The 18,567-nt window shown below is 43.4% G+C and overlaps 1 protein-coding gene across 14 annotated transcripts in view; it reads right to left on the reverse strand.

Moving 5' to 3' along the window:
* arvcfb (ARVCF delta catenin family member b) overlaps nt 1-18,567 on the reverse strand; it is a 150,597-nt gene that overhangs the window by 117,056 nt on the left and 14,974 nt on the right. Inside the window, exon 1 of one of the 14 annotated variants that reach the window (XM_084024116.1) lies at nt 7,983-8,192. The exons of the other annotated variants lie outside the window; for them this stretch is intronic. Within the exon in view, the coding sequence (XP_083880242.1) occupies nt 7,983-8,003 (21 nt within the window). The 5' untranslated portion in view covers nt 8,004-8,192. Of the gene's footprint in view, nt 1-7,982; nt 8,193-18,567 lie in introns of those variants that run through there. 14 annotated transcript variants of the gene reach the window in all.

Genomic DNA, 18,567 nt, shown 5'->3' on the forward strand with positions numbered 1-18,567 from the left:
GGGTGTGATGTGGCGAGATGGTATTTTTTTTTAGTGGAGCCGCAGCAGCAGCCAGCCAGCGCAGGCCACGCATGCGGTAGAGGTTCATTAGACAGCTCAATGGAGCCTTGTGGAATGTGCGAGGAGGCGCATCACTCCATTGTTCACCGGTCGCTCCTCTGGGAATGGGCTGAGCACATATCAAGAGAAGATGAGGAGATGGGTAACAATGCTGTGCCATCACATGTAATGGCATATGACAACCGGTCCAGTGTCTGGATGCCTCTATTGTAGAAGCCATTGAACTGTACGGCCCGCTGTCTGCGTGGAGAATTGGCAGCGCTGAGAACGCCAGGAACTGGTTTATCTTTCCCATTTTAGGAGGTTCTGCTCCTGGTTTGGCTGAACTCTTGCCGCTGGTTAGCATAATGTTTGTGTGCAGGCGGTGTCGGGGGCCGGTGAGCTGTGGCTGCGTGTAGGGGGGGTTGTGGCCTCAAGGCCGGTCAGCTTTCAGTGGTCAGGACTTTCCCTCTCGTTCCTTCCTCCTCTATTGTCTCTTTTATTTTTCTCCCTGGATCCAAGCCATCAGCAGTAACAGCCACTATTGTGTGTTTGCGGGGTTCAGAGCAGGATTCTAACAAAGTGCCGGACCTCATCAGTGCACGTCAACCGCCAGCTGGTCCCCAACGGTCAGTCCTCACTTCAAACTCCCAACGGCCTGTAACTGAGCTCTGAGTAATCAAAACACGGATCTACAGATACAACCGCTGATGAAGGTTATCTGATCTGATCAAAAGAGGACTGGTGAGTGTGGTGAATCTACATAGACTTCACATCTATCCATGTACGCTGCAGTCTTTTAGATGTGTGATTAAAGTCAGTGAAACATATCTGTAGCGGGAAGCTGCCATCAAACAATTTGTCATGACTTTGAGTTTTCAAAATCCCAATGACTGTGACGACTCCTTACAGCACTTAGACTAAATAAATGGGAGATGCCTCATGCCAGCTCCTCGCTGTGCCACATGTCAGCGTAATCTGAATGGTCAGCCGGCACTGATGGAGCCCGACTAAAGAGCTGTCAGAGGGAATCATTAATCCCAAAAGGCAGCTTTGAGACAGATGGCACGATGATGGAGGATCGATGCTCTCCCCGGCATCCCGACTGCTTCTCGTGGCCGGGCCCAGAGGCAGGAAGTGGGCTAATCCCTCAAAAGAAAGTTCTAGACTAAACACGCAAGAGGAGCCTGAGCCATCTCCCCCTGCCCCCACGGCTGTGCTGCATGTAGTACAATCTGGATGGAGTTTTAAGGAGAAAGGGAGAAGTAGGGAGGTGTTTGTTCCTGTGTTTCTGGTTGAAGGAAGCTCTATGGGGACTTTGACCTCCCCCCTCAGGGCCCCTCTAAGAGGTCCACAGCTGCAGGACGGTGAGGGAGGAGCCTATAAGAACTATACATAACTTTTAAAGAAGCCCCAGTTCTTTTGAAAAGGCCTCAGAACCAGACCACTCTCAGACTGAAGCTCTGGGTGGCACCAGTGTTCCCAGTCTGGAGCACAGGGAGAATGGGAAAAGGGGGAGGAAGCAATAAGAGAAAACAACTCATATTCCATTCGAGATGAATGGCAAAAATCATAAAAACTAATCTATGAATCATGAGGATTATCTTGAGTACTGTTACTGACGACTTGGAGGGTTGGTTTCTTCCCTTGTGGGAAATTAAATCTTTACTATCAATATAGCGCTGTGGCAGTTACGGTCCACTCTGGTCGTCAACTTGGCTGAAGTTCAGCTACAAGCATCTCGACACATCAACACTCACTTCACAAGCTGTTTTGCTATGGTACCGGTCTGGGGGAATTAGATTTGCAGACCATGGTGTCATCAATCACTGGCTTTAAGGATCACCGGGGTCCTTGCTTGTCCACCGTCATCCCAAAGAACCTGTCACATCTGCAGCTTTAACCACGGACCCTGCAGGAAAGCCAATTATAGTAATGACACATGCACGCACACACGCAAACACAAGCGTTTATGCAACAGAAAGTTCACATTTATACACAAACACACACGCAGGTCAACGTGACAGCACACTGTGTCCCGACCAATTAATTGCAATTAATTGCGTTTTGAACACGTAATTCCCCGCCAGTCCGCGTGAGGGCGCTCTTGACGCCAGGCGTACTTGACGAACATGCGCAAACACAAGCGAAGCAGGGCTCTGACGACAACAACAAGACAAACGGGAAGTGGTGTTTCCCACACATTATGGCGCACCGCCGTAGTCTAATTTCGGCCGCCATAGTCTCGATGTTCGCCCAAAATTATTTCATCAAGGCAAATGGACTTAACTAGCGGCTCTAATGATAGGCCTACACAGGACGGCAGCAGCGCGCATTATAAGAGGAAATCCTCGCGGCTGGTTTGGCTCATCAACGTTCTGTTTTCCCCCGTCGCCATGGCGAGGCCGCGACGTATGTGAACGGGGCTTCAGTCAAAACCAAAACACCAAGGACGGCTGAGGAATAGTCACCCACTTATATTATTAAGAATAATAATAATAGTCATAATAAACTAATAGTATAGGCTCAGCACTGTGTTTTAGTCATTTTTGTTTTCATCTTTTCTTGAATGCTTAAACTCCTCAACCCCATTTAGTATGTCAACATTTGTATCAGAACCAGCAGTTTGTAAGAAATTGGTCAGGAAACGATATGTCATATTTTGGTTCTCAAAATTCCCCAAATTATAAGCGGTAGACAATGGATGGATGGATGGAAATTCCCCAAATTGATGCATTAAAATGAAATTATTCAAAATATGATCATAAGGAAGTTAGCATTTTATGTTACGTATACAGTAGATAGAACCTATTCAGAGGGAAATTCAGCTTCTCAGAAGAATTGCCGCTTATCAATTAATCGATCATCGATCGATAAGATGAAACAACTATCGATTAATGAATTACTCGATAATTTGCATCCCTATCCGATGTAGAACCCCAATGTAAAACCCCGATGTAGAACCCCAATGTAGAACCTTGATGTAGAACGGTGTAACGGGTTCTACTTCCCCAGCTTTCTGCTCAGCCCTGTGTGACTGAGGCGAGTGGCTTTCTTATCTACCTGATACTGAAACATGGATCTTGCTGCTGGCTTCCAGCAGCACCGATAGAAAGATGTTTATTGGACACAGCGAAGGAAACCATGAATCCCCCTCCATTGTAAACAGGGCTGCCCTGTCCGTAGCCTGCAGACAAACACTGAGTAAATAAGCTGGGCATCCAATTGATGTTCCTTTGTAGCCTCCAGTGAGTGAGTGAGTGAGTGTGTGTGTGTGTGTGTGTGTGTGTGTGTGTGTGTGTGTGTGTGTGTGTGTGTGTGTGTGTGTGTGTGTGTGTGTGTGTGTGTGTGTTGAAGAAAGAGTGGGCTGACACTGCCTACATCTCACCTCTGGAGGGTATTTGGCAGCGGTAAAAAGCACCAAAAAAAACCTCTCAATCAGCCACGTAGTCGCTAATTAGTGATTGGACATATACAAAATGTAAACAATACAACTATGTCATGTTTTCAAGAATGTGAATGAATTATATGCATGCATACATGATGCATACTGTACACACCCCGCACATATTTTTGATAACAGGACTGCTGAGTAGGTAACAACCAACGAGTCGAGCAAGATAATGAGCTGCCATCTCATTAATGCGCCGCTTCTTCTCCCCGTTGCCGTTTCCAAACACAGCAGCATGACTCTCCATCTCCGGCATCCCTCGTCCTCCCCCCCGCCTTCACATTGACTGCCGCTCACCTTTTTTTAAGTCCATCAGCGTGATGATGAAAGCTCAGGGAGCATTATTGTCCCACCGGTGGTCAGAGAGTGAGTTAGCCAGTGCATGGGCCTGCATCGGTCACACTGTCAGCCAGCCAAATGGGTTAGGACAGATAGAGGAGAAGCCAAGGCAGACAACAGGGGGGAGGGGGGGGTTTAGACCCCAAATGATCGACACAGAACACAGAGTTCACACCAAAGACCTGAGTAGGCAAATAATTGTGATTCACAATATTTATGATTGTAACAGAAATTGTGGCCGTTTTTTATGGGGTCCATTTAAAAAAAAAAAACCTAAATGGTTGCATCCCTAGACCCGAGGCTGTGTTCACATGAAGAGCAAGAACATACAATGTACTATGTATAAGTGTCATACTCACTGGGGTCAAATCGCTCACATATTTCCTAGTGTTTGTTTTCAGCCACTTGGTGGACCGGCTGTCTGGAATAGTGTTGCATAAGGAGAATTCAGACAAAGTCAAACTGTCTTTCAAAAAACAACTTTGACAGTTGTAGCATTTTAAGCATAGTTGTATATGAATATCACAGTATGCAATATAAAATAGGAGTGCAATGATTATTTTCATTATTAATTTATGTATTTATAATTAATTAATTGTAGAGCTGAAATAATTCAGTATTTGCTGGTTTTCTTGGTCCGTATGACTATTAACCGAACACCTTCGGTTTGAAGACTTCCATTTACAAGACAATAGTGGCAGGTCAATATAAGATTTTATCCTGGATTGCAAATTCAAACAAACACAATAAGTTGATGGTGGTGAATTTCCATTAGCGCAATAATCATGAAGATCATCATGAGTGACGTGAAAAACATGTCTAGCTCGCTATCATGGCAGAGAAGTGAAAACATAGTAAAATTTAATAAAAAACAGACTTGCACAGTTTTGCCGTTTAATAAATGTATTCATCATTTATGTATGCACAGAGACTTTGTGATTTAACCTTATTTCATTTATTTTTCACATCTGTGATGCAATAAAATATTTGTTTCTCAAAAAATTTTAAGTTATTCCAGTATGGTAAAGTGCCATTTCTAAGAGATTTAAACATTTTGATGATTATCAGGATAATATCGTGAATCGCAATTATTTTGGACAGGATAATGGGGACACATTCATATCTTCCCATGCCTACAAGACAACTAATGAAGTAATCTGCGGATTACTGGACTACTTGAAAATAATCATCAATTGCGACTCTGTATTGAAAATGGCATTGATAAAAAAGGCCATTTTATTAGCAGATAGCAGCAAACAGATCAAATATTCTTGATCTTGAACTTGATATTGAAAATGACAAATTCCATGGGAATACATGCATCATAAAGTAACTACATCTCTTTGATACTTCAAGCCAGTGAATGTGATAATAACAAAGAATATAGGCTGGAGTAGTCAGCATGTGGAGGTACAGACCATATATGGTCTGAGCTGTTCACATGTAAATACAGTTCAGGTTACTTCAAACCAAAGACGGGTCCCCAGTGAAAGAAGTAGGTGGGCGGACGCGGGGCGGAGTGGCAGATAGTGTAACATGTCAAGCCGGGTTGTGTCATGGGTCATGCGATAAGGGCAGCCATGAGAACGGTATGGGAAACATGGGGAGTATGGCCAGGCTGTGTGGGGGGATGGCCATCTGGCCTCACCAGTCACCAGGCACCTACCACCATATGATGGTGCCTCTTCCAAGACCGGCTCGCCTTCCAAACCCCCCCAGTAATGCCCTTCACATTGATGCATTCTCTCCAGTTATTGACCGTCAGCTATGTTTCCGGTCAGTGGCATTATTCTTGTATGACCTCCACTCCCCAAACAAAGCCCCCTCCTCACGCTCTACATAATATTGATCTGTGAAACATCTTCTGCAGTCACAAAACAGGAGCCTGGAAAGGACTGGAAAAAGAATATGAAGGGACGGTCGAGCTGTCATACAAAAAAACACCCCTGCAGGAAAAACTAGAGTGATTTTTAACTTTGGTAAAAATCAAATGGTATCAGAGAGGAGAACGCTGAACGCTCCGAACGCTCCGAACGCTCTGAACTCTCTGAACGCTGCACCTGAAAGCCCTCGCTAGCTGTCAGGAATCTGGCAGTAACCCGCAGTCTGAAGGCAAGTCCTCCTTTACTCTTCGCCTGATTCACTGACAAATTATTTTGTTATTCAGATGGGTCCTTCTCACATGCGGGAAGAAAACGATAGACCTTGGCAAGATGATGACTACTGGATTATTTATAATGTTTTCTTTTCTCCTCCACGACAAATCTGTTCCTCTATTTTTCATGAGCAGACGATACTGCAACTAAACTCGGAGCATCCGGGCGCTACCCCTGCTGGTGTAAAGTTCGAGAATAAAAGGACAGTTTATATTTAACTCAGACATGGTCTGTTGCAGTCTCCCCCACTAATTGAGAGCTATGCAGTAATCTTCAGTGGGCTAAAACTCATTTACCATGAGCGCTGCTGAAGCATTAAGATGAGGTCACGGCAGATCAGCATCTCTCTCATCTCCTCTATCTACATTCTTCTCCGTATAAAAAACGGATTTGAAGCTATTGGCGCCCCTGAAGGACATCCAGGGTATAGTATGGTGCATCCCTGCAAAGCGTGGCAGCTAGAAGACATCCAACGATTCAGCGCCCATTCCAAAGGGTTCTTCTCTCGTCCCAACAATGTTAAAGTTAGAAGAAAACAACCAAAACAACAACGTGGACACTGGAACTGATCCATAAGGCTTGAGTGTGTTGAACCGTCTTTGCCCTGCCCAAGCAGGTGCTCCCCACGCTGAGGAATGTCCAGCTGAGTTGAAAAGGTCACGCCACGATGCCGGCCAGCCCCAAAGCATGCAAGCTATCTGTGTCTGAAGGGGGGTCACGGACGTGCCTTTTTGGGCATACATCTGGAGAGGACATTCTCTCGGGTTGTTGACATGCATTTCATCTCACTCCCGACAGGCCACGTTTGCTTTTGATCCATCGGCTCACACTCGGTGTGCAGCCTTGAAACTTTTCAAAATCAAGGGGATGGAAGGAAGTGACAGCGTGTGAAAAACAGATCCTGTTTGGTGGAGAGGCTCCTCCAGTTATCTGGTGGCGCTCGTCCACCAGGGCAACTGTTAATGTATTATTATCAGAGCAACGTGGAGAGCTGATAGAATGTTTTTGTCTGCCAAACAGGGGTTCAGTTACTCCACCCCTCTTAGTGGAGGAGAGAAGCGCTGATGGGAAGTTGACCTTATTCAATCAGTTTTCCTTCACTTTCTTTCTCTCTCTGGATGTCTTATCTTCTTTGGGGGGTTCGTGCATCTCGGCACTGCCAAGGAAAAAAGAGCTCTGTGATGGTGTAGGCTGCCTGTGGATGCGCTTCCAAATACAGGAAAGCCTTCCAATAATGCATGCACACCACAGACTGGTACACACACACACACACACACACACACACACACACACACACACACACACACACACAGCAACGCGCTCACAAGAGCTAACAAAAGCACATTCCTGCGGTATCTGTGCAAGTGAAAGACAAAAGACTTTAATGCCATGTCTCTCACACATTTGGCACTGCAGCCAACAGGCTGTAAATCCTGGCCCGGCTCATTCAGGGCAGCGGTGCTGATCACAAAGTTTCAATACCTCACTGCTTGTCCCATGATCACACCAGCCAGTCATTCTGTGGATGCTACGTCCCATCCCATGAATGTGTCAGGAAACTCATAAGTCACAGCACTGCTTTACTGCAACACACACACACACACACACACACACACACACACACAGGATCACCACTGATCATATCTCATGGTCATGCCTATTTACAGCATGAAATGGTCACTAAGTGGTAGAAGTACTTAACTCGTCCAGAATGGATCTGATCGTCTTGCATGCATGCACACGCATACGTGCACAGACGTCCATACGTGCACGTTACACGCTCACACACGCACCATCCTCCTGAAGGACATCGATAAATGGGAATAGCTGTTCTCGTGAATTAAACTAGGAGGGAAAGCTACATGAGAGACAGAGAGAATGCTGTTCCAGGATAAGAAACGGAACAAGATGCAAACAATACGGAATCAATTAGGAAGAAGAGAAAGACAAGAAGAGGCTGGAGAATCGATGAGAGGGGACCGGCAGACAACACTAACCTGTTTCACTTCGGCAGGCATGGTTTAAAATCCCCCCCTTCGTTCCGAAAAAATGAAAAACCTCCCGGGGAAATCAGCGTGCGACAACTAGTTCCTGTCTCGGTAAAAGTCCGCTCCCTCCTCTCCTCCTCTCGTCTGCTCACGCTGTCCGGGTCTATTTACGTTGAGTTTTCTCTCTGTGAGCGCAGAGGCAGCAGCTCAGACGCAGGCAGCCATCCTCTACTCAGCTGTGTCGAGCCAAACACGGTTAGATACAAGGAGGCAGGATGTGTTGCGCTGGGCCTTTCACAATAAAAGCTCGACGATTACGCGTGCCCACAAAAAGTGCGCTTTACGGATATATAGATTTATCTGCTCCAACTACAAAACGATGGTTTCATTCGAAACAACAAGAAAGGAAAATAATTTTTATAGTTCAAGTTGTAGGTAGAGACTATGCTGTCAAATGGTCAGGTCTGGTCTGATATACTGGGGTTGGTTTCAGGGCTGTAGTGGTAAAATCAGAAGGTAAATATGAATCCTGTGATCAGATGGACCATGATGCAGGAAGGCAGACCTGGATATACTGCGCGGTGTAGGTTGTATTTTGTACCATACCAGACCGGTGTCATCACTGTCAAAGTTGTTGGTTATGGTTATGATGGTATGTGGTTATTGTACATTTTGTGAAAAGAAATGGGAGACTACCTGCAGTCTATTACCCAATGTTTTTATCCTACACACATGTGTGCTATGTGTGACCATTAGACTATACCAAGGACATCACTGAGTGCTCTCTCATGCCTTCACTCAGTCACTACATCCAATTTTGTTAAATGTTAAAAGTAATGTTGAAGAAGATTCCAGAATGAATGCATCTATTGTAGTGTAATTTTATTTCATCAAAATAAAGCAGCACAAAACATATCAGCAGGCCTACAAAAAAAGATCAACCAACTGTGTCCTCATACAGAAAACAAAAAGGTCAGAGAAGGTCTGTTTAGAAAAACAAAACACTAAATCAATGGCATCTCTCTCTCTTCTCTCTGTTTCTCTACATCTGTCACTTCATTCTCTCTTCCTCTTCTCTCTGTTCCTCCTCTCTCCTCTTCTCCACTGTCTGGTTCTCTTTCTTTATTTCCTCTTACTATCCTCCTCTTTCTTTCTCCTCCCTCTCCTTGACCTCCTGACCCTCCTTTCTCACCCCTGCCTGTAAAATACATGTACAATGAGTTGTATTGGAGAGTTCTGCCCTGGTAACTGTTAGGCAGCCAGTCACTTTATTCAGCCTCCTGGCTGATCTTCCCGTTGCTAAAAGACCTACAGAAGCATCAAGTGTGAATGTGTGATCAATGCTGCAGCCCAGCTCCACGTTCACAACGTTTCTGTTAGAGAAGCATCTTAAGAAGGGGAGGGGGGGCTCCCTTGTAAACTTCCAGCCAGAGTGCTTGTTCTTTATTTCCCTTCAAAGTGATGACATGCACCGACATCATCCACACCTGCTCATTGTGACTTTATACCTGAGATTGCATTGGAAGAGAAAATAAGCTTTGCTCCATGTTGTACAGGAACGCATTCAACATAACACTCCGTACAACAGTGGTGACATCATCGTCACTGACTGAATGTGTCACATTATACGAACCAAGACAACATTAAAAAAGGTGAAGTATTGGACTTCCTTTGTAATGGAGGCCTTGTGCTTGTATCTGATGGAGGTGAGACACTGCAGGACGCTTCACAAATCACCTAATATCTATTTTAACAGTCCATTCTACAAACCGCATCAATGTGTACCGAGCCACTGATTAATAGAGACAACCTGCCACTTCCTGATAGCTGCCACAGGCAGTGAAATATTTAGGAAGATGTACAGGCATGTAAACATTTTTTTTTTTTTTACCTTTATTTAACCAGGGAAGAATCATATTGAGATAGATATCTCTTTTACAAGTGAGCCCTGGCTCATACATATACGTGGATAAACTAATTTACAGGTGCGTAAAGGCTATTTCCAAAATTCCAGAGGTGCATAAACGACATGTACATGCGTTTAGCCTCCACTACAGCTCTGGTTATGTTCCATGTTGCTTGGTTCTCTCAAACAGGCATCAACTTCTGGTTCTGAGAAGTGAAGTCAAAGCCATGTCTTAAACTTGCATTCTCTCTACTGAACACCAGGGGGCGACTCCTCCTGTTTGTAAAAAGAAGTCTGATTGCATGGAAGTCTATGAGAACATGAGGGCTATCTTGTGATAGACAGCTATACCACGCTACCAATACAGTTAGCTACTAAGATGACTTCGCTGTAAAGTTGACCTTGAATTATGAAGCTAACTTTGTTAACAGCTTCACACCAGAATACAGATGGATCCAGATCCAGTAAGGTTGCTGCTCTAGGTGTCCCTCCTCCCCAGTCCAAATATGGTCACTTCCTTCACTGGTTCCAAAAATTCCAAGATGGCCACGGCCTAAATCCAAAACAGTGACGGGAAAAAAAAACGAACTCAAGGCTTCAAAACGGTCCACAAACCAAGTGGGTGATGTCACCATGTCTTGCATACTTATATAAAGTACAAGGTCTCAAATCCCAAGCTCTCCAACCATATTGTAGATGTAACCAAACATCTAGAATAATGATATAATGGTAATGAGAAAAGGGTCTGTTTAAGGCTGATTTCTTCTGCTGCCTTATTGGAGGTATATAAGTTACACATAGACCTATACCTATAATAAAGAAATAGTAGTAGGTGTAAGTTACTATGTCAAGAGTTAATGGTCAGGGACACATATCAAGTGGTTTCAATATTAATAGGGTATGAAAACAGAATGATTGAAACGTGAGCTGCAACAAGCTCATTTGTGGAAAAAGTAATGCTTTTATTTTGAAAGTAGAATCACCCTCCATCCACTGTAAATCTGGCTATTACGGGCTGGTTTGACACAGCTGAAAAGGGACCCAGCGTTCTCCTTTGCAGAGATGCTCTTACGTATGTATGGAATGAAGCGAGATGGAGGGGCAAAGGCTGCCGTTGCCCCCGAAGGGAATCCCCCCACTAAAGAGTCCAAGAAAAAAGGAATGGAGAGTAGCCGAACTGTATGAATTAGCACGCACACACACACTCAACAAAAAAAGTTGGAGAGAGAACAAAAACCTCAGGGGCTGAGAGAGAAGGGGGAAAGAGGAGGTGTGTCAAGAGAAAGGAGGGTTCCCAGACATGCAGCAGGAGCTGGAAGTGTAGCAGCTCTCTCTCTCTCTCTCTCTCTCTCTCCCTCATTGGGTCTATGTCTGGCATCTTAGTAGGGCGGGACCAGCTTCCTCTGTGCACTCCAGCTGCGTCTGCCCATCAATCCGTCGCCCCCTCCCCCTTGTTGGCATAGACGGAGAGAGAGGAGGCAAAAGAAGAGGAGTTGGGGGGGACAGGGGCTCACACACAAAGCAAAAGTTGGCCCTATTGAGGCGAAGGCACCAATACTCTGCACATTTTTACACCCTACACACACTACACACACACACACACACACACTGCTCCTCTTCTCCACCTCTTTGTCCCGTCCCTCTCCCTGCACTTGATGTAAGGGAGGGGTGGGACGTACGTGAAAGAATTTACATTCAAATATCTATGACTGTGACCAAGACTGAAAAGGAATGTTAATCTACTAACATAGGTGGAAGCTGAACTAAGGACAACTTTGAGAGACGTCTGGATGTACAGAAGAGAGGGAAAAGAATGACTGAACTTAAAAAAGAAAACAGAGAAAGCAGAGATCCCAAATAGAGAGGAAATGGCTGAGGTTTTACATTCTACAAGCCTGGTATTTCATCTGCCCGAGCTGCTCCATTTGTTCTTAATGAAAGACCTGGTCCACCATGCACCATTACATCTACTATTTACTTTCAACAGTACCATTAAGAACTCATCCAACCAACATTACCTCGGAAAGTGTTTTTTTTTTTTTTTTTAAAAGCCTTATAACTTAAATTGCGCTGCATTTATTCTGTTATGTGATTCGCAATATCACATTCCATTTAAGCCATTTAAGCATTGACTGACTTTCATAACCCTGTTTAAAAATCCATTATGTGCTTTGGAATACTCATGGGAGCAGATTAGAAAAGAAACTGCACTCTTTATTTCCTCTGTGCATGTGAGTTTTGCCTGTGTCCAATTTATCGTTTTATGTTGTGATAGTTGTTTGAAGGAACATTTGCCAAATTCTCAGCCACATTAGCTGTGAGGCTGTTGGCCTTTGACTCAAAGCAACTATATGATGCAAATATGATATTTTTTGCAGATATAATATTTTGCAGTACCTTCTTGGTTTAGCGCTATAGCCATAGATAGCCATGTATATACGAAGTGGACATGATATATTGGTTTGTGGACTATGATTTTGAAGCCTTGAGTTCTTGGATTTTTTGCAACCAGTAAACGGAGGTGACTATATTTGGACCACGGAGGAGTGATCTTATGACCACAAGCTGCAGAGCGGCATCCGAGCAGCAACCTTACAAGTAACGATGCCACTGTGGTAGTGACCTGTCAATCACAAGATAGCCCCACCCCCTAAAGCATCCCTGCTTTCTGGTCTGTTGGACTCTAAATGGACCATAATGTACTAAATGGACATCATGCTGGATTGAAGAAGACTTGAAACTAGAGATTGAGACCATAAACTCATGTTTACAATGTTTACTGAGATAATAAATCAAGAGAGAAGTAGGACCATTTTCTCATAGACCTCCATACATTTTTAGACTTGCAACCAGAGGAGGTGGCCACTAGAGAAAATGCAAGTTTGAGGCACTTCGGCATTAGCTTCACTTTTCAGAACCGGAGGTAGCCGCCTGGTGGTAGCATACTAACATTTTACTAATTACCACTAAGCACAAAGTACAGCTGAGGCTAATAAGAATGTCATTTTTTGGTTTGTTTTCCATCTTATCTTTATCTTTATCTCAAAGCAATCTGTTTCATAGTAGTCAAGACATTTTGCTCATAACTACAAATGTCAACCTCGTCATGGTACAAGAGAAATAAAATCAGGGGATCACCTATTAGGATTCATCCCCTGGGGGGCATGAATGTCTGTACAAAGTTTTATGGCAACCTGTCAAATAGTTGTTGAGATATTTGAGCCTAGACCAAAGTCGGGGACTGACGCTGCCATCCTGACAAACATTCACCATGGCTAAACAATGCTCTTTTCATGCACAGTCACAACCCACTGACAACTAAAGTACAAATAGAAAGGACAGGTTGAGGTAAACAACATATCCCCAAAAAGTATATTGAATTTTTCCTTTCAAAATAATACCTGGGAAGTGTTCAACATTACAGATGGTTGATGTTTCCAGGAATACCTGCTACTGTCAGAAAAAAAGGTTATATTGTGTTGAGTCTAGCCAACCAACGCCTAGGAAGTAAAATGAACAAAGTGTATGAATAATCCAGGAGTTGTAATCAAAGCTCCTGGAGTCAGCTTTACTCTGTCAGGACGTACGGTGCGAAACAGATGGTAGAAAGGTTAATGTTCAGCAACAAGGCTTGCTTTGACAGCCAGACACCTCCAATGAAGCTGCATCTGTTAAAATTGTGTTTTTCACTGCCATTCAAGATGCCTGATGCATAGAAGAAAGAACAGAGGAGCAAAAGCAGATACAAAAAGTAGACTGAAGGCAGAGGCAGCTCATGGTTTGAAAACATCGATAGGATTTCATTACAAAAAAAATATGTTTTTATAATCTTAAGTTTGAGAGGAGACTTTAATGGCATAAAGTAATACTTTCTGCTAAGAATACATATCATGAGAAACTCTACTTTACCTCCAAACTTTAATAAAAAAAAAAAGGTTACTAAGTTAAACCTAATATTCCACAAAGCAGGTCTGCAAAAAATGTATAAAATCTGATTTTGAACATAATACTGACTTTGCTGCTATATTCTTTAAGAGAAACAGTGTAAATGCCCTGACAAAACAATAATGTATGAGAATCTACAGGGCCAGGATGATCTGCTCTGCTGTACGGGCTGACTGCTGTTTATTCTAACAATGGCACAGCTTGCAAAAAAAGCCCTTATCTAATGACTCTTACTATCATGTTTTATTGTCCCAGTGAAAAATGGCGACTCAGCGATGCAGAGGATTCAAGTCCAATCTACTTGGGGGCTGTTGTCTTGCAAAAAGGCAATTTTCCCTTCATTTAGGGAAACCACTGTTTAAATGACATAACTTTAGATCAAAAGGTTCTATTTTCTGGTTTTATGTCGCAATGCTGTGATTGCCAAGGTTTTTCATATAACTATAACTGGATTTGGCTTTTCCAAGTGTTTTCATGCATAATTGGGACACTGAATGAGGGACAAACAACATAATCGGAATCAGTCTGAGCCTGACATGCAGCAAATCATCAACTTTTACACCTTCATTTTGGTTGAACCAATGTACCCTGGATTTGTGACCTCTGTCTTGTATCCTTCAATTGGTTGTTTAAAGGGAAGTCTTAAAATGATCATATTATTCAGTTGAACTTTATGCCAAATGTCATGAGAGATTCTGAGATTTCTTTTTGTCAGATGGGCCAGCTGCTGGCAAAATATAAAGTTATCACTTTTCATATGCCTCAGTTTACAGAATATGATGGTTCACACTTTCAGTTGTGTCATGTTGCTCGGAAAATAATAAATACAAGTGATGTCAGCTGCATTGAGATTTAACAAAAATATATTTTTTTCATGCACTGGATATACAGTATGCTTGGTATATATATGCCATTCTTCCGCACTGAATGATCAGCTTGAATGAGGCACTTGGAGAGAGGACTGTTAAGAGCAGTGCCTTCTTTCCATGCATTCTTGCCTCACCCTCTACACAAGTATCACTCTAGGACACTCCATATGCTACAGTCCACATACCAAATCACCCTCTTCAACTGTGCCACATTATAAACAGGTTTTTTTTACATTGAAGTGTGTGACAAAAAACAGCAACGGTTTGCACATTTCACACTCTGTGATGTTTTGTCTCATTCCAGTCTGTCCAGCAGTGAAATGTGCCCCAGCCTGAGGCAATAACAGAGCTCATACAGTCAGACCGAGTTCAAAGTCAATGGATGTATGTGTGGTTCTGACTGATATTGTATAATCTGATAGTATACCACCTGCTCTTGCTGCACATACCCCTCTGTTGTAGAATTCATATGCTGACAATCTGACACACAGATGGAAGAATGAGGATTTACAGGAACTAGCAATTACCAAGAGGTTTTCTTCTGTGAGCATTAAATGAAGAACTTCGTTTGTTAGGCTAAATCCAGGCAGTCGGCAACCTCCGGTTCTGAAAAAGTGAAGCTAAAGTGCCTTAAACTACCATTCCCTCGACTGGCCATCCAGGGGCGGCTCCTCCGGTTGTAAAAAGAAATCTTATTGCATGAAAGTCTAGGAGATAATGGATCTACTTCTCACATGATTTATGATCTCAAACATTGTAAACATGAGTTTATGGTCTCAATCTGTAGTTTCACGTCTTCTTCAATCCAGCATGATGTTCATTTAGTACATTATGTTACATCTAGATTCAAATAGACCATACATACCGAGCTGAGGGCTACAGTCGCCCCTTCTGAGTTGATTCATTTACTATTTAGTTTGTGGGTCTTAAAGGAAACTGATTTGTCTGCCTAAGATGTGTTTTGGTCTTTGCGAATGTGAATCCAACTCTGGCATCTTTTCACTAATGTCTACTTATTAGTTTTTTTTAAATTATTATTTAACAATTTAGATCCCAAGGCCAGCCAACATGTTTGTTAACATATTTCCTGAAAGAGAATAATATGAGAGACAGTTTTTACACTGTGGAGAGAAGCATACCAATATTCACATTGTAATAGCCTTTGGGGTCAAAATTAAAAGAAACCTTCAGCTCCCTTTGCCATTACGCCGTTTGTAGTCTCAAGGAACGTTCTGTCCAATAAAGTGTGAAGTTACTCCTGCACGTCTCCCAAAAACAAGGTGAAGCTTCTGTTCCTCATTTGATGAGCATTTATATGCTTGTAAGTCATGTAGTAAAATTGTCGCACCAGTATGTTAAACTTGCGAGGAGAATAAAATCAAGGCTTTGAAGAACACCTCCAGCCCTGCAGCAAAGTCTGTTTTCAATTTAGATGTTGTTAGTTGAAAGGGGTCAGCATCTAGCCCTGTTTAGTTATCCTGGACACTGGGAAGGGTGAGGTCACATTCCACCGGTGCCATCGGGGTCTTGTGAAGGTGAGGGGCTTTATTTGCTATGATTTCATCTCAGATTTTAACTATCAAGCCTGATCGTCTATTCAGACCACCATGGTCATCTTCAAGTACAAATTCCCCAGAAATGTTCAGACTAAAGCAGTGCCCTTCAAAGATATGGAGGCTCTGTGTTCACTTATGCGTGTACACAGAGTCGGTGTCTGGTGAAGGAGATGGGAGCAGTGTCCAGATACCCCTCTTAATGCTTTTAGTGAGTTAATGGTTTAATGGATTGTGATCGAGTGGCAGGGAGGAGCACCAGGACAGGCATTAAGTCCACCAGCGTTGGGGCAGATTTGAAGGATGAAGGTTTGAGCTACCCAGAGGAATATAAATAGCCCACGGTACAAAAGGCTTTCCTGCTGCCTCCCCTTCAAACCTCTTTCTCCCTGTTCGTCTGAACATGGGAAATATGTGCAACCCCAACTGAAAATTCCTGTCCTTCCATGTCAGCCTCTTAACGGAGCTGAGACTTACTGCCCACCTTGAGCAGTTAGCAGGGTGATTCATGGGCCATCACCTCAATCTTGAGTCCTAATGTTGAAGTGGAGTGAATAAAAGATAACCTAGAACATAAATGGCAGGCTCTGCTAAAGTTTGCCCGTTGTAATGGGCAGGTGGGGTTAGCTCTTTAAATGTTTCATACATTTATTAGATTTCTAAATGGATTGCATTGCATTTCCTTGAGACCTTGACATGCTGTCAGGAGGAAATGAGAATTGCACCACCAACCCCACGATTATTAGACAATCCACTCAATCTCACAAAGGGTTGTGTAACAGGTTTCTCCAAATCCTTGCATCTTAATTCAGATGAAATAATCAGAGAAGAAATAAACAATATCTGACTGTGCTCCTAAGTTATAGATATGCAACCAGTGAAGAGGGGCCAAAAAGAAATACAGCTTCATTTTGACAGCTGACATGTGGAAAAACACTGAGACACTTACAGCAATGTAGACATCATGCACGGACCCTGAAAACAAAGCTACAACAGCTGAGCCCAAGAGGAAATAATTTCTCACTCCTCATATTCAGAAGAGAAAGTAACCTTTAAACTGCTAAGAAACACAATTAGTTGCTCCATATGGAAACATGGAAAATGGGCAGCGACATCATTAGATTTGAAGTGTGACTTTTCTGCAGGTTTTCTCCATGAATCGACAGCGCAAGAGGAAAGTAGGTGTAGGAGGGTACGGGAACAGTGTGGTACACACAGATAAACAAAGGAGGCACTTTCACACCGAGGTAATTAGAGTGTTTATGGGTGGAGAGAAGGTTTCTGATGGCACAACGAGGAAAGGACAGGGTAAGATAGAGGAGGGAAGGGGGTAAACTAAGGCTTATTGTTAGGCAGGTGATTTACGAGGGTACAGGGGCTCCCAGGCCCTGCCAGTGGAAGGATAGATCTTCTGTCGCTATAGCACCCCTTAGCCCTTTGTTCCCATTGTGCCGAGACAGGGCTGGGGGGCTAGGGCGATGAAAGTGGGTGAGGGCGGCTGGAGCGATTGTTGGTTGAGTGTTGCTGTGCCATCGCCCTGTACATCTTCACCACAGACAGCAACACAGATCAAAGGCTGCACTGTTCCCTTCTCTTTAAAACTCACAGCCTTTAAAAACTTCCCACAACATTAACACAAGGGGATGATATACCTCTGCAATGCTAGATGCCTGCCAAATATAACATCTGAATATCAAACACCATCATTTAACGATACCGAGAGAGAGTGCGAGAAATGATCCTGAGTTTGCTTTCTGATGCAGTATGGTGACTTATGCACCGCGTGATGGGATCTGTGCATGTGCCGGACAGATGCCATGGGTAGAAAGATTAGGCTTCTGGTGTATATGAAATGAGGTCACCTTTCTCCCTTCGCTCCAAACAGACGTGGTTGTCTGAGTGCTGTCTGCACACATAGAACTGTATGCACCATTTGACCTTTCAGAGCCTCTGTGATAACGCTCCTTCAGGCAAAAATCAATTACCACAGACAAACGCAATATCAAACGAAGAAAGGGTATGAGCATGTGAGCGGTCATGTAGATTGAAAGGCGTCTCAGTCCGTGTCACTGAATCTCGACTGATAATTTCATCAGGAAAGCTAGTGTAGTTTCTCACAGGACGCTACAGCGTAACCACTCGAAAACTCTTCCTTGCAATTCATGAAGTGTAATATCGATATCGTGAATGAGGATACAAATTCAATTAGTGAAGTCTTGAAAGTAGGCCAGTGCTGTTTACAAGAACCTCTCCCACGCTCATTGTTCCAATACAATGGTCAAAGTGTTGTGGGATGTACCTTTTTATACCCTGTGTTCAGA

This window comes from Eutrigla gurnardus (assembly GCF_963514095.1).
Source record: "Eutrigla gurnardus genome assembly, chromosome: 13".
NCBI lineage: Eukaryota > Metazoa > Chordata > Actinopteri > Perciformes > Triglidae > Eutrigla > Eutrigla gurnardus.